The sequence below is a fragment of the Anolis carolinensis genome, chromosome 5 (assembly GCF_035594765.1).
Source record: "Anolis carolinensis isolate JA03-04 chromosome 5, rAnoCar3.1.pri, whole genome shotgun sequence".
In the NCBI taxonomy this organism is placed as follows: Eukaryota; Metazoa; Chordata; class Lepidosauria; order Squamata; family Dactyloidae; genus Anolis; species Anolis carolinensis.
This window is the reverse complement of record NC_085845.1, coordinates 132,069,781-132,086,587: the sequence shown is the minus strand read 5'-3', so window position 1 is coordinate 132,086,587 and position 16,807 is coordinate 132,069,781. Positions and strand designations below refer to the sequence as shown.

Genomic DNA, 16,807 nt, shown 5'->3' with positions numbered 1-16,807 from the left:
AAGCGTTATATATGAGAAGACAGAATCTATCAATATTTTTAATGTAAAAGTAATGTATATTTTTGTACTATATAAGGTGATGGGATTTTATCACACAAAGAATATATACCATAGCTGTTCTATAAGTTTACATGCGAGTACCCCCATTTCAGAATGCAGTCACAAATAATAAGGTACCCATATAGTTATTTCCAACCAAAGTGAGCTTTTGTGGACCAAATACTAATGCCTGACATGACATTACTTTGATTTTTTCCCTTGCCCTTTTAGACAACTATGTACGATAGTACCAGCACATTGAACAATATCAGCTTTCCAACTCGTATCTTAAAATCCTATTCGGTAAGAAATCTTTGGTTCATTAATTACTGTAATTCTACTATGATTTGGTTATTATATCTAACTGCCAAATACATTTTCTATTTTGAAAAAGGTAATTGAAGTGATTATTGGAATTTCTTCTGTGTTTGGTGGAATAATCGCTTTGAATATGGATGTGCTAGTTTCCGGCCCATATCTTTCCGTAACTTTCTTTTGGATCTTAGTGGCGGTAAGTATTGTGTGACCAAACATCATTTTTTATAGAACAGCATATTCATTTCAGTTTTTATATATATGCATTAGAGCAGTGTTTCTCAAACTGTGCTCCTCCAGATGTTTTGGACTTTAGCTCCCAAAAATCCCAGCCAGTTTACCAGCAGATAGGAACTGTGGGTGCTGAAGTCCAAAACATCTGGAGGAGCACAGTTTGAGATACTCTGGATTAGAGAATATAGATTGGACATTTCCATTGTTGTTCATGTATTATGTAGAGATGTTATCAGTGACATATGTATACCTTCCAGTAGCAGTGCCTCCTACAAACGGCATATACTGGAGTCACTGTTGTATCCCCATGTATAGGAATCTTATGAAAAGGACCCAGGTATATTTCCTATCTGCTCTATTGTATTCAAACTCAAAACAGTGTGATTGTATAAGAATAAAGCACTATGGATAGAAGAGTAAAAATCAAATGCATAAAATTACCACACTATATTAAATTGTAATGGTAGGCATTTTTGTGCAAAGAAAGCTGAGTTAATATCTCTATATAAAAGCTGTGAATATACATTTTCCTGACAGTGGTATTTCTCATTAAAGAGATCAAGGCTTAAATATCAAGGATACATGTATGGGAGCGTTTTGTAAATCAACTATATGTAAACAAAGTGTACAATAGATAAATGAACTATAGGCACTCTGTGCAAAATTAGAGTAAGTTTTAGTTTCTGGATATGAACATTTTCTCAAATCGGGTTTTCTTCTAGTGTTTCCCCAGTGCCATTGCAAGCCATGTAGCTGCTGAGTATCCAAGCAAATGCTTGGTAAGTGTGTCATTAAGATGTTCTGTTTACAATAGCACTTGAGGGGCCTGATGTTGTTGTGTGTGTTTTTTGAGGTTATAATGAAAATAAGTCCTATAGGTCTTAGTAAAGGCAAATTAATAATCAGGCTGATCTCTTTTCCACTTAAATTGATAAGAAAAAGAGGGGGGGGGGGAAAGGATATTGTCACACATTTTAGGAAGGTGTCATAATAGAGCTGTCATTGTGTTTATATTGATCTCACAATGATCACCAAAAGAGTTTTTTTGCAGTTATTATTGCTTGAAACCCCTATTTAAGCTGATATAATAGTGAGACAAATAGTATTGTATTCCTGCTTCAAAAAAATTTCAGATGTCATTTATTTACTATGGCATTTATTTCTTCTATTCCCTTCCATTCAGATTGTTACTGCCCATTCCAATGTTACAAAGATCATAGCAATTATTCTCTATTGACATCTACTCACAAAAATTATCAAATTTCATGTTTTTAATTCTCATCTGTTTCTTGTATTGAATTATAAAGCTCCCCACTGATTTGTCAGCTTTATGCTATGATGCAGGCTGAAGTAGAGAAAATGTTTAACAATGCAATTCCAGTTTGCTCAGAAGTAAATCTGAGAATTTCCACTTAGATGACTCTGTTGTCAGATATGGGCCCAGTCTTGGTATATCTAGATTTTACTCTCCTTGTTTTTACTTTCTACTGGCTCCTGTCATAAAATCATTGTTCATATGGAATTTATTATGCATTACTTTAAAGTTAAGCTTCTAATCTGCTTGAATATTTAAAATGCCTTGGGTACTCTGAATATTTACTTAATAATATATACTTAATAATATATTATTACTAATGTCAGAGCTAAAATATTCATCATTGTGAACCTCTAGTATTTCATATTTTAGTGTTGTTTTCTCCATAGGGTAAGATTAAAGTTAGATTTGTTTCCCATAAATAATATATTTCAATCTTCATTTCCACAAACTTTTAAAGATGCAAAGATCTATGTACCTTTTGTTGTGTAACAGTGTGCCTCTCGATCATCTAATGTATATCACAATTTTATCTTGAATTTAGGTAGAAGTACTTATTGCCATAAGCAGTGTTACGTCTCCATTATTATTCACAGCTTCAGGATATTTGTCCTTCAGTATAATGCGCACCGTTGACATCTTTAAAAACTACCCACCAACAGTTAAAGTATGTATTATTTTTAAGTTACTGGGGGAGGCAGTATCTTGTAAATGTATTATGAGCAGGACAACAATATTCAGCAAATATGTAATATTAAAGAGGCAAGGGGAAGGCTCGATTGTGTGCATTTATTTAAGATAACCAGCTATTTTTGGGCTATACCTCTGTAGTTTAACACAAACTCTTTAAGAACATGATAGAAACCAAGTCAAGGCTAGTGAATGTGTATTGTATTTTGGCTGTGGTGCCACTTGTGCAATTTCTAATTCCTGAGATGTTTTAGAGATGTTTATCAGGTGATTGGAATCTATTTATGTTTCAACAGTGAAAATATTTGCTTGCCAATTTGCATACTGCTAAAGACGTCAGTTTTCAGGAAAATATTTTCATTCACATTGTAAAACATGACAAGTTTCTTCTTGTAAGTTGTGGCAATTGAATGTGCTCGTATTTCTGGCTACAGATGTCCAAAATAAATTTCTCAAACACTTAAAAAAGATAAAAATGCAGTACATTTGTATCCTTTGTGTGTCTTGCACTACTGTTACAATTTAGATCTATTTGTTGCTAATGGATGTCAAGTTGACTTTGACTTATGGTGACCCCATGAATGCCATCAACAGCCCTACTCAGTTCCAGTAAAACCAGAGCATAGCTTCCTTGATTGAATCTATTGGATCTTCTTTTGTTGTCACCTTCTCTTCCCCTTGGCTCTATGATCTTGCTACCCCTTCTTCTTGCAGTTCCCACTTCTCAGTTATCATTCTCCACATACAGTCTCCTCCACCCTGTGAAAAATGCTTGGAATGCTTAAAAAACATGCCAGAACTTCACTAGAGGCGGCATGGGGAGGTTGATCTGCTGAAGAATGAAGGAAATGACCAATATTCATTTGCTCTATAGTGAGGATTTGGGACTGTGCACATAGGCCCACACACATCTATGTGAAATAAAATAGGTGACAATTTCATTTTTTACATTGTACAAAGATGACATCTACAAAGTTTCTCTTGACATGGGGGTTCAGAACCATTAATTGGTTGACCCGCTTGTCAGCCACAATGATGGGAGGAACCTAGGGTGACAGTACCAAAGCTCCATATGGATTCTCTTGTCACCTGGGCACTGAAGCCCCAGAGCTTAGTGTGTCAGTAAGTGCTTTGGCTTCAAGTATCAACAGGAGGCTTCCATTAGACCATGACTGATTTGTATGCAAGGCCCATAACTCTACCAAGTTTAGACAGCTGCCAAAATTGTGAGAAAGATATTCATGCAATACCAAAACTTAAGATCTGCATCAGGGAGGGCTGGGAAGCTGCTTCCAGAGCTTCTCCCAAGTCGCCAGATTTAAGTTCTTTACATGGACCTAACTAAAACTGCTTCAGTAAGTCTAGCAACTAGCCAGGCAGCCAACTAATATGCCAGCAAAACAGCCTGCAAAACTTCAGGGACTACTAGGAAGTTGCAAACAGGGTCGTCTAGGTAAGCCTAGGTGACTGTACTTGTACAAGAATCCACTGCGTCTAAGCTCTATCTGAACAAATGGAGTTCCTGCAATTCATTGTATTATCCTTATTTTTAAAGAGCCTTTTAAAAACTATTGCAAGCTAAGTGACAGGAAATTTTTTGTAAATCTGTTTAATTTTATATATGAGAAGTAAATGTATTTACTTCTATCTAACAATGTTCCTGAACCCTTGTGTTTAGTGTTGAAACAGCCTTTCCCAAGTAAGAAGAGTGTGGTTTGTCTCACAAGAGAATAGAATGACCCTAAACAAATTTGGCACCAGTGAAATAGAGAAATGCCTAATATTTTATATTGGATGTATGGGAAAATCAAATCATTATAAATGCTTCCTCACACTATTTCTGATTATTTTTTTGTGCAATAAAATTATGGTTGTTTCCTTTTTAAGTAATAATAATCAAAGCCTTTAGAGTCTAAGGATCTTGCTTTGAACCTACATAGTTTTATGGTTTTATATTGTTTTCATTTGATATTGTATGCTCCCTTGAGAACCTATGATACACAATGTGGTGTAAATATCTAATAACATCTAATTAATATAACTTGATGTACCTAAAATCATTTTTGTGTTTGCACTGATTTTCAGCAATCATATGATGTGTTACTTCTACTTCTAATGCTGATGCTGTTAATTCAAGCTTTCCTGACTACTGGAACTGTTATATTGTGTGTAAGTTTCAAAGCAAAAATGCAGATGCGTGATTCATTGTGGGCTGTGCCACAAAAACAAGGGTACAAAACAGCAGAGGTAAGTTTTTAACTCTGTCCAAATATGAAATATTTCTGATCACTTATTTATACATGTGCCCATTAAAGATGGAAAAATATTTTAAAATGTTTTTAAAATAGTTGAAAATCATGTTTCTCAAGTGTCAGAAGCGACCTGAGAAACTGCAAATCGCTTCTGGTGTGAGAGAATTGGCCATCTGCAAGGATGTTGCTCAGGTGACACCCAGATGTTTGATGTTTTACCATCCTTGTGGGAGGCTTCTCTCATGTCCCAAGGAGAAGTGGAAATACTTCAACATTGACCTCCATCTTGATGTGTATTGGCTTTTTCTTCTAAATTAATTTTTAAAGGGGTGGGCTTCTCCATAGGATACATCTTCCAGATTAATCTTTTTTATAGCTCTATTTGAATTTGGATCTATTACATTTGGTATATATGTATAACCAGGAGAAACTGGGACTATATTCCATGATATCCTTTCATCTATCTTCTCTCTCTATTTTGCCTCCAACACTGTTAGAATTCGCACTGTAAACTATATCAGACAGTAACACTTTTCTGTAAACTGGATGTTTAGATCAATGTCTTGGAGTGGGAATACAGTAAGTTACATCAGGCAGAAACACTTTTTTATAAGCTATTATCTACCCTGAGGTTGTCACTTAAGTAATTGTGAATGGCTGTTTAGGCCAATGTATTGGAGTGAAATACTTTGTAAATTAGATCTGTAAAGGTGTACATAAACTACCTCTTTCTTATCTAACATTGATTAATTTATCCAATTAAGTGTTTGAAATCATTTTTTATTTTAGATTTCCAGTAACAGCATGAAAGATTTTGACAAAGAGAAGGCTTGGAAAGCTGTTGTAGTGCAGATGGCACAATAATCCGAACTTGAGATAGTGAACCAAGAAAAGTTTTGCATAAGGAATGCTAATATCTGGTTTTGCAATTGATGTGGACACCGTCACAGAGCAATTTATTACACAGTGGTTTGAAAATAACGGGATATCTGCAGTAAGCAACTGTTTCTTTTAAAATAATGCAGCTTTTACAGTAGAATGTATATCGGATTGTAGTTTATTAAAATTTTAATTTTTTTAGTAACTGGCATGGTTTATTAGAAATTAATACCATCTGAACAGAAAAATATATATGGTTATATTGTAGGTCTTGATTATACAGTAGACTCTCAATTAACCAGCACTCAAGGGGATTGGTAGATGCCAGATAAATGTAATTTCTGGTTTTTTTGGGAGTTACTATTAAAAATAGACCTAATTTATACTATATCCTATCCTATACTATTGACTAGATATTAATATTGAAACACAGTAATTAAAAGCAAATAAAGACAAACTTAATGTAATAGTTTTATTGTCAATGTAGTATGCAATTTGAGTTAAATGGCAGTTAACAAACTTTTGCCTATTGCTTGAGTTCTGGTTAACTGAGAGTCTACTGCATTAATATAATTGCCAATATTCCGTTGGTGCAATTGTTTAACCCTGATCCAGTTGAATTTAAAAAACTTGCATGAGTGACTGTGGTCTTTCCTGATATTGTGGGAATCCCAATATATTTTAGGGTACAACAGTGCCTCATGTTCATGTTTGTGAGTGCAGAATAAAGCATGTTTCAGAATGTCCAAACATTCACATGAGATACAGCATTTGTTTTTAATAGCTGTTTGCTCTATTATTTTTTTGCAAAAATGTAACCAACATAATGTATCTGTGTTCAAAATTATTTCTGATTGAAAACAACTGCTACCTTGCTTTGACATCCCACCCCATAGTAAATAAGCATAAACCCTGAAGGAACATGGTGTTGTTTATTTTCAGAAACTGACTTCTCCCACTGCTTCCCAACAATGTTGTATTTATTTTCTCCTCCTTTGTCTAGAACACATCAACATTTGGACATCTGAGCAAATGCTTATTGTTAATGGGTAGCCAAAGATTTTGTTTTTAGGGAGGTCTGTCCACCTAGGAAATCCAGAATACACTGCTCTAGTTACAAAGTAATTGATTTCATATTTTTACCTTCATTAATAAGACACTCTTCTGTCTGGTAGGATAGTAGGTTATTTAAGTAAATGATGAAGTTTCAGAAGACAGTTGTCTTGCAGTATCTTTCTACTTAGGAGAAAGAGCACATCTCATTCAAGCACATTTTTTTCCTAAATTTATCCCATTTTAAGTTCTTCAATGGCAAAACACAATTTATTTGTTTGGACTATTTTCTCTCATCTGGATTTGATTTTTTAAAAAAATGTATAACCCATGTAGCTGAAAAATAGTTGTTTATGACACTGAATGTTACTATGTTATAAAGTACCTAATGTGCATGTCTACTTCTTCATGGCGTTTTCTACAATAATGTGACCGAGGAACTAAAATATCTGGGTGAGGGGTAAGCAGATTTGTACAGTTACAGCGTACGTACCATTACTGATGCTTTATGCCTTTACTTTCCTTTTGTAGAAGTTGTAAAGTTCTTAAGAATTTCTTATTACTTTTATATAAAATAAAAGCTTTTTATCACAAAACATGATTGAGTGTTGGTTGATGTCGATATACAAAATGAGCATTTTTTCCTGATAGGTAGTGTGTCTTGCAAGGAATCTGAAGATAGTATAACATGGGGAGAGTTGTCTTCTTGGAGGAAATGTCATCTATTGATGGAAGAGTGTTTCAGAGTCGAAGAATAGCCACACACAGTTCTCTCATGTTTCCACCAAACTTCCCTTTAAGGTGCTGAGACCACAAGAAAGCCCTCCTCTGCATATCTTAAAGTTTGCACTGGGTTGTGTAAGAGACACAGGATGCTTCTATACAGCTACGCAATGCAGTTCTGACCAGCATAAAACAGAGGTGCTGTCAACCGCTTCTGTCTTTTAAATCAGAGTGACTTTGTATTAAAACTTATCAGATGACAACACTAAACATGGACAAGCTTACTCTTGCCACACCTCCCAGAATGCACAGGGTTGCCTGCCCACAAAGGTCACAATGGTAGTTAGGGAGCAAGGCTGGATAGGTCTTTGTTAGTGAAGGATTAAAGGAGGAGTTTAAAGTGTCACCAAGTAGAGGAGCTCTGTTGTTCACAGGAGGCTAAATCTGGGATTTGGAAGTAAAAAGTTAAGAATGCCAACATTGTTCAGGTGAGCCATTCTAGAATTATCAATCCAAATGTTTGAGTTGTCCAGGTACCACACAAATATTTCCCACTGAGGGCAGGTGATCAGGGGAAAGATGGACTTGGTAGACTTGAAGGGAGGAATTGTAGTCTATTGGATGTTGTTGGACAGCAACTCCAACCACCTAATAGAACCATAGATCATTGAAGATGCAATTTAGCAAATCTAGAAAGCTTCATGTTTGCCATTCCTAACACTGATTGAGATTACCGTCTATGTTTTATGTTATATTAATTTTTATAAGGTGTGTTATTATACTGTGATTTTATTGTGTTATTGTTTTTATTGATGTAATACAGTTTTGGGCTTGTCCCAGTGTAAGCCGCCTTGAGTCCTTCGGGAGCTGGAGCTGGGAATAAATAAAGTTTATTATTATTATTAGTATTATGATTGGAAGATAAAAGGTTCATGAACAATTATTATCAATTTACTTAAATATTTAAGTAAGGCACAAACATGGCTCCATTTTTGTTGCAATGACAGCAGAAATCAAAACCACATTAGAAATCTTTAGAGAGTTGATGGGAGAGAATAAGGATAAATTTAGAGCCAGGAATGCTTTAGGCAACACATTTCTTACATTATATCTGGTACCTGAAAGTTGAAAGTTTCAGGGACTGGACTATTCCTTAATACTGTACTACTTTCAGCTACATTCTACTGAGTCGTTGAGAAATGTGGCATGCCTTCTGTTAACCAGGCATGATCAAATGGATAATCTGGTTACTTAAATGGAATTATATTGAGCAGAACAAAATTTGAACCATAACATCCTTGGTCTTCTATCATTCAACTCAGTTCTACCACTTAATTCATATGATGTAATAAAAGAATACTTGTACATGTATCTGCAGGGCTTTTGCTACTTTGCAGTATATCATATTAATAGAAATAAACAGTAGAGCTGGCTTTGAAGAGAAATCATCCTTGAAGATATTGGGGATGGGGATGTAGAAATGACGTAACATCTTGGAATTCACTTGATTTGCTGTAATTCAGTTGTCTCTGTCATTCACCACTTAGTAACCACAACCATCCTAGATGAAGTGCTAGATGATGATGATGAACTCTATTTTTATCCTGCCTTTCTCCCTACAGGGACTCAAGGCAGGGACACACCTAATAATTTTAACTTTCACATTTCTTTCTATAAGAATTAAGATACAGTATAACCTACATATCTGCCGGTGGATACATTCCAGGACCCTTCCACACACCACTTGTTGAGACTCAAAGAGAGTCTCTTTTGTAGAAAGAGAAATTGGAGTATTAATAAACACAAACATAATAATAATAACAAATGCCTAAAATTCTAGATAAAAGCAAATCTCATATTTTGACTATACTTAGGATGGAGCATAAATTTCGCTGGAAAACCTAGAGGGGACCAAAAATACTTCTGCAGTGATGGAAATATTTTTAGAACATAAATAAATGAAACCATGGATATCAAATCCATATATAAGGGAGTCAAACTGTATTCAATGTAATCAGCAGCACTTCAATCCGTTTCTAAGAGTAATTTTTCCACAGGGCCTACACTTCACTCTAAAATGACTTGAGGTTAATAACATCCACTTGCTTTGACAGCAGTGCTTTACACAAGAAATTCTTCAAAGATAAAAGGCTTATGGAGGATCACTATTCAGCGAGAGAGGGACGTGATATGCAGCAAGGTCTCATCATAGCAATATAATAGTGCTTTTGAGCCCACTTCATCAATAGCTCAAATTTCCTTACAGTCACAAAACCTTCATTTTACAAAATTTATTTCCCAATTTCTTGATCAGCTATAGTCTATTTTTGAGTGGCAGTGATGAATGGTTTTAGATGTATTCTAAGCATCGTTATCAAAAGAAAGAGGTTGGTTTCAATTTAGAATTTAGTTAAAAGTTTTTAATTTTAATGAGTACAGTTGGACATATCTACATATCTATATATTCAAACGATAGCTTGAATATATATCTTTAAAAAAATTCCAAAAGCATAATTTGATGTTGTCATTTTATTATGCCATTGTATATACTTGAACGACTATGGATTTTGGCATCTACAGGAGATCCTGAGTCAAACCTCAGTGGATAGACAATTACGCATGCCATTATAACCTTCAAAACCTTAACTGAAATAGAGAAAAAATGCTAGACATTATGGCCCAAATTTTAATTGTAATCATACTATGATTCCCTGCATGAAAAGTTCTTCCTCATAAATAAATAAAGCCCAGGACAGATGTTCTACTAAGGAATTATGGCAACAGCACAACTTGCAACATTTATAATAATAAAATAATTCCACCTTTATACCCCACCACCATCTCCCAAATGGGACTCGGGATGGCCTACACATGGGCCAAAGCATCTAGATACCAATACAAATGATCCAACAAAACAAAACACAGATAAAATAAAAACAACATAAGTAACAAAATAGTTAAAAACACAGTTCCAATAAAACATAAGAATATCAAACAGCCGTGTGCAGCGAAATTACCATAGTTCAATGGGCGTGGTCAAGGTATACAAGGGCCGGGCAAAGGCATGGGATAACGCAAGCAGCATAGATAGGGCTGGGTATTGGATAAAGTAAGATAGCAGCGTAATCTTCTGGAACATAGGGACTGGGCATATGTGACGAGGGACTAGGACTCTTCCAGGCAGGGTGAAATCTGGAGAGAAACCGACATTCAAAATGTGTGTGGATTTAGGCCACACATCAGCTGCTTTTTTATATGGAGTGTAAAAGGGACCCCAGAGTCACCCATGGCTGCAGATTCAGACCCTGGTCTCCAGAGTTATACTCGAACACTTGAACCACACCAAACTCAAACAAATATTGAAGGCTTCTTTCAGTGAAAAACACATAAACACCTTTTTCTTTCCATAATTATCTTCCTCCCTCCTCCTTTTCAAAGACCTGTACTTGAAGAACTATAACAACCTCAAATCTAAAGTTGCATTTTCGTATTTAAATTGCATGTATATGTCTTTTTGGTAGAGGCAGAGTTTCAGTTGTGTGATGTGCTTAATTTTCAGGATTACTGCAAAGCAGTGAAGCAACAATGACAGGATGAACCTGCTTCATGCAGAAAGAAAACCATTCCTCACACCTATAAATGAAGAAGCAAAGCATGAAGGAGACAATTGTCAGTGTTTGCAAGTCATGACATTTCTGCAGGGGGAGGAGAAGGGTTTAATATGACAGGAAAAAATAATAATTTAGTATACCAGCCATGAATGGGTTAAAAGATTTCTTACTCAGAAAGGGAATCAATGGAGAAGAAATGCTCCTGATTACTATTGCTCCAAAAAGAAAAATCCTCTACTAGATTTTATGATCTTATTTGCTGCTTCATTAAGGAGACAATTCATAGGCACGTCCGAAACCAGGATTCGACTTAGTTTCTATTTCGGGTTATTCAAATTGTTTGGGACCTGAAGTATTTTGGATTTCAGATTTTGGAATACAGTAGAGTCTAACTTATCCAACACTCACTTATCCAACGTTCTGGATTTTCCAACGCATTTTTGTAGTCAATGTTTTCAATACATCGTGATATTTTGGTGCTAAATTCGTAAATACAGTAATTACTACATAGCATTACTGCGTATTGAACTACTTTTTCTGTCAAATTTGTTGTATAACATGATGTTTTGATGCTTAATTTGTAAAATAATAACCTAATTTGATGTTTAATAGGGTTTTCCTTAATGCCTCCTTATTATCCAACATATTCGCTTATCCAATGTTCTGCCGGCCCGTTTATGTTGGATAAGTGAGACTCTACTGTATCTGTATTTGCTTCTAAACATATTTACTTATTCATGTGTTTATTAGGACTGTAAAAAAAGTTGTTCATGCCTCGTGTGTCGCATTATTTTGTTAGATCTGTACATACGAGGCGATATAAAGAAACGCAAAAGGCGCCCACACAAAAAACCTAAGAATCAAACCATTCACCTATGATGTTTTGTTACAGTTCAGTAAACCTCATAAGACTCTCAAAACCAGTTTCATTTTCAGCATAAGTAGCAAACCGTATCAGTGGTGTGAAGCCAAATATGCCATTCATTTTTAAATTGAGAGCCAGTTTGCCTGTTGCCATTGAGGGAGTAAGCTAGCTGGAAAGGGAGACTAAGAATTCTGGGAAATATAGTTTGGGAAGGCGAGGACCCCTGTTTCAGAGAACTCAAAAGGCCCTGCCCTAAACTATATTTCCCAGAATTCTACTCACATCAGAAAGCCCCAATGAGGTAGGGGAGACCTATTGCCCATTTGTAGCAGCAGCCAAAATTCCAATAAATTATTGCATCTGCAAAGAGGACTGATAGTAAATCAGTTATAGACTGAGAGGGAAATCCCTAAGTTGAAGTTCTATGGTATGTGTTGTGTGTCACGTAAAGACATTCAAAGGGATAGATGTGGCTTTTTTTAAAAAAAGAAGTTTTTGTCAAAATGTTAAAAATTCCCCCAAAATCAATAGATGTTCTAATCTTTCTGAAACTTGGGGGAATGATGCCCTGGTTATCTTGTGTCAGATGGCGTAGTGGACTAAGTGACTTGAAGGTTGGGTTGCTGACCTAAAAGCTGCCAGGTTCGAATCCCACCCGGGGAGAGTGCAGATGAGCTCCCTCTATTAACTCCAGTTCCATACAGGGACATGAGAGAAGCCTCCCACAAAGATGATAAAAACATTAAAACATCCGGGCGTCCCCTGGGCAACGTCCTTGCAGATGGTCAATTCTCTCACTCCAGAAGCAACTCCGGTTGCTCCTGACACGAAAAAAAATATCTTGTGTCATTGTAGAGAAAATCAAGGAAATAGCCCTGGTAGTTTTTTTTAATGTTTGTAAAAACTTTAGACATTCCCTAAAAATCAGTGGATGAGTGACATGTTCTGAAACTTGTGGAGGGGGTAACAGTGGTAACTGTTCTACAATTGTAGAAAGTTTCATCCCAATTGCTCGAACAATGAGGAAGAAAGGAGCCCCTGAAGTTTTCCAATTGGCACAATTAACGAAAAAGTAACAAAAAATCATTATATCGTTATAGTAATGATACTGGCCCCTTATGATATTTTAGAAACACTTTAGAAACAATATTCTCCCTAATTTAGTAATGAGTATTGAAACATGTTGTTCATTGATTGCACAGGCCTTTTTTTCCAGAGTGGGACTCAATGTGATGAGGCCATTTATGTTTCATCTACACCATATACCGTATATACTTGAAGATAAGCTGAGTTTTTCAGCCCTTATTTATGAGCTGAAAAAGCCTCCCCCGTCTTATAATTGGGTCAAGGTCAAGGCTGGCAACGGAGCCTGCAGGCTATTGCTTGCAATATGTTATCTATTTCTCTCTTCTCCTCTCTTATCAGTGTGTTCACTTTTGCAAAGCCTCCCTCGCTCTTAATCAAGGGAATGTTTTGAAAAGAGAGACACCCTTGCAAGTCAGGAAGAAGAAAAATATATATTCATTAATCTTATGAAAGCATTTTCCCCTGAAATATTTGTTAAACTCTCCTACAGATATATAGGCATTAACCCCTTGCAATCTCTATGTACCTTTATATGTGTATCTATCTATATACATTAATTTTATATTATGAATTTCTCCTCATATGTTTGCAGGTCTTTGCAAATCCTTTATACATATAGATCTATGTACCTGTGTATCTGTAGCCATACATATACATTATTTTTATATATGAATTTCCCCTCATATGTTTGCAAGTCTCTGCAAATATCTATATAAAGAGAGATGTCTGGATAGATATGAATATATTCTTACCTACCTATATATAGCGCTTGGAAATATTACAGGGGGGAAATGAAAACACAAATATATATAGACATGTCTAGATAGATATGAATATCTATATCTATATCTATCTATCTATATATAGGGCTTGCAAATATTGTAGGGGAAATGCACACACACACACAGAGGGATTTGCAAACGTTTCAGGGGGAAATGCATATGTGAAATTAGTATCTATAATTATAGTTCTATATCTAGCTCTGCATTGTTTATATAAGCATTGAATGTTTGCCTGTTACTATGTTGGAAGCCGGCCTGAGTCCCCATGGGGAGATAGTGTGGGATCCAAATGAAGTTTTTATTGTTGTTGTTGTTGTTGTTGTTGTTGTTGTTGTTGTTATTATTATTATTATTATTATTAGGTTATTGTTGATACCATATTGTTTTTGTTGCCCCTACTTTTCCACTTATAGAGCTAGTTTATTGCTTTTCTTTGAAATAGAGTAAATATTCAAAAACATTTAACCTACTGATGCCTTGATTAATGAAATTTTGCAAAGATCTTATAAAACAACAACTCTTGAGAGTCCCTAGCTTTAGCCATGGCAGTTAAAATGATGTCAAACTGCATTAATTCTGCAGTGTAGATGCACTGCTTGTTCAATATTCACTTGACTAAGTACCACCATGTTTGTGAGAAAGAAAACAGAACTCACCTCAACATCAATGTTATATTGAACTGACAAGTTTGGAGAGATTGCAGCAATTTGATCTGGCTGAGGCTACTGAGAAGGCCAAGATTCAAAGCCTTCCTCACCTCTACTTCATTACTTTTGCCCTTTGAACACAGCAATTTCAGCAGTTGAAGTAAGCTGAGAATAAAAGGGGAAAGTAGGAAAACTGAGAGAGATACTGGGATATTTTAAAAGCAGCTGAAAAAGTGGGACAGCAGAGGATTAACATACCAAATCGGGACATTTGGAAGGCACGCTGTATGCTGTTCTTACTTCATTAAGAGTCATTTTTGGAGATGAGCTGCCAGCTAAAACTGCATAATGTCATAGAAAGAAAATATCATTTTGACTGTGGTTTGAATCACCATGGTTTGTACTGTTCTGTGCTTGTTCTTTTTTTCTAACAGGGTTGGCAAAGGGTGAACGCCCTCCTCAAAAAATCCAGAAGATCACCATGGACAATTGCCTTCCTGCAGTTCCATGCCACCAGGGACTGTTTCCAGGTATGTCGCCAGAGTCTTTCTGTTACAACTTTTGAATATTTCTTTGAAAAGCAAACACAGCCCTTTGTATCCAGCCACAGCTTGAAAATATTATAAGAACAATCAACAAAGCAAATTGATTTTGGTGTTATATATAAGGGAAAACATTTCTCTGCACCATCATATATAACAGGACATGAACATGCATGGATTTTGGTATCCATGGAAGGGTTCTGGAATCAAACTTCTGCGGATACCAAGGGTCTACTGTATGAGGAATTGGTTTAAATGAGCTAATCTATTTGTACTTGTACTTCAGAAAATGGTATATGATTTTGGAAGAAAATTGTCCCAGAAAATGAATTAAGTAAAAATAAAATGAGAGCCTGAAGGAAACAAAATCAGGGAATAAATATTATTCAGCATGCTTGATGAAGTGCTCTGAGAGAATGTGAAATCTTGTGCCATTTTTGCATCATTTTTGTGACATTTAAGTGGTGCTAATAAAAGGTATTGTCCATCTTTCCTTATAAACCACATGATATAAACTGATATAACCACAGTTACTCAGTATGATAATATTCTTATAGTCCAATTTATTAAACTTTCCCAAATAGCTCCTAAAGACCAGATGTCTCAACCTTCTCTTTCTCAAGGTTTTGTTCCCACTAGCCCATTCAACATTTGCCTCCAGTATCTTGCCCAGTTGTTTCTCCATTTCTGGTTCCTGTTTTACATGTTCTGAAATCTCAATCTACATCTTTCTCAGATTTTGGACATTTTCATAGACACTATTCCATCTGAGTGAAGACCTTAGTAGAACTGGTTGTTGATTTAACTGTATATTATTACCTTGTAGGTATAGATCTTTTGATTGGAGATCACATAGCTTTGATACCTCATCATTTTATTTATTTCTAGACTTACAGAGTGATTCTTAAAATCATTGTGTGTGTGTGTGTTTGGGGGGGGGGGCTCTTGGATAAAAGATATGGGATAACACTCCACGTCTTTTTAGAAAATTAAGTAAAATGGCTGATGTAGTATTTTACCTTACATGGTCTATGAGCAAACTTCAAGTGGATAAGAAGCTAGTAATCTGAGGCTGTGGGGTTTATTTTAAAAAAAGTAAGGCTAACATTTCAGGGAAATAAAACTTACAGTCCATACCAGGGGTCTCCAAACTACGGCCCGCGGGCCACATGCAGCCCATCGAAGCCATTTATCCGGCCCCCATGGCACAAAGGCAGAAGGGGGTTGGGCTAAATGGCCTAAGGGGTCTCTTCCTCTCTTCCAACCCTCATTATTATTATTATTATTATTATTATTATTATTATTATTATTATTATTATTAACATTGAGGCTGGGAGGCCATCTGTCAGGGGTGCTTTGCTTGTGCTTTTGGTGCAAAAAGGCAAAAGGGGTTGGACTGAATGGCCCAAAGGGTCTCTTCCAACCCTCTTTTTTATTATTATTATTATTATTATTATTATTATTATTATTATTATTATTATTATTATTGCTCAGTGGCCAACTATAGTCCGGCCCTCCAATGGTCTGAGGAATCATGAACTGGCCCCCTGTTTAAAAAGTTTGGGGACCCCTGGTCCATACTAATCCAATAATCCAGGGGCCCATGTTTAAATTGTGTGGGGGGGGTAGTTTTCTGTCCTTGTGTACAACAGTTGCTGATTCACTGCTGCTGTGTCAAATTTCTTTACGGTTGTCTCACCTTTTCTGAATAGCACTGGCCTCTTTCCCAGACTCTCCTCTGGTTCTGCTTGGATGGAATGTAGCCCATTGTAAA

At 35.9% G+C, this 16,807-nt stretch overlaps 2 protein-coding genes and 1 long non-coding RNA gene across 5 annotated transcripts in view; 2 read left to right on the top strand and 1 right to left on the bottom strand.

Annotated features, from left to right (window-relative positions):
- mlc1 (modulator of VRAC current 1) overlaps positions 1 to 7,373 on the top strand; it is a 20,912-nt gene extending 13,539 nt beyond the window's left edge. Inside the window, exons 8-13 of one of the 2 annotated variants that reach the window (XM_008111209.3) lie at positions 271 to 342; positions 434 to 550; positions 1,311 to 1,367; positions 2,448 to 2,570; positions 4,679 to 4,840; positions 5,635 to 7,373. In XM_008111209.3, the coding sequence (XP_008109416.1) occupies positions 271 to 342; positions 434 to 550; positions 1,311 to 1,367; positions 2,448 to 2,570; positions 4,679 to 4,840; positions 5,635 to 5,709 (606 nt within the window). In that variant the 3' untranslated portion in view covers positions 5,710 to 7,373. The remainder of the gene's footprint in view (positions 1 to 270; positions 343 to 433; positions 551 to 1,310; positions 1,368 to 2,447; positions 2,571 to 4,678; positions 4,841 to 5,634) is intronic. The other variant, XM_062982275.1, reaches the window with a different exon arrangement.
- Positions 7,094 to 16,807, bottom strand: LOC134299452 (uncharacterized). The gene is made up of 4 exons (XR_010006670.1): positions 16,733 to 16,807; positions 14,750 to 14,832; positions 14,501 to 14,656; positions 7,094 to 8,373 (listed from the first exon to the last, which is right to left on the bottom strand). It is a non-coding gene; the product is annotated as an uncharacterized LOC134299452 (long non-coding RNA).
- Positions 7,864 to 16,807, top strand: part of ttll8 (tubulin tyrosine ligase like 8) — a 57,983-nt gene continuing 49,039 nt past the window's right edge. For both annotated transcript variants that reach the window (XM_062982269.1, XM_062982270.1), the window contains exons 1-3: positions 7,864 to 7,988; positions 11,060 to 11,169; positions 14,926 to 15,021. In XM_062982269.1, the coding sequence (XP_062838339.1) occupies positions 11,094 to 11,169; positions 14,926 to 15,021 (172 nt within the window). In that variant the 5' untranslated portion in view covers positions 7,864 to 7,988; positions 11,060 to 11,093. The remainder of the gene's footprint in view (positions 7,989 to 11,059; positions 11,170 to 14,925; positions 15,022 to 16,807) is intronic.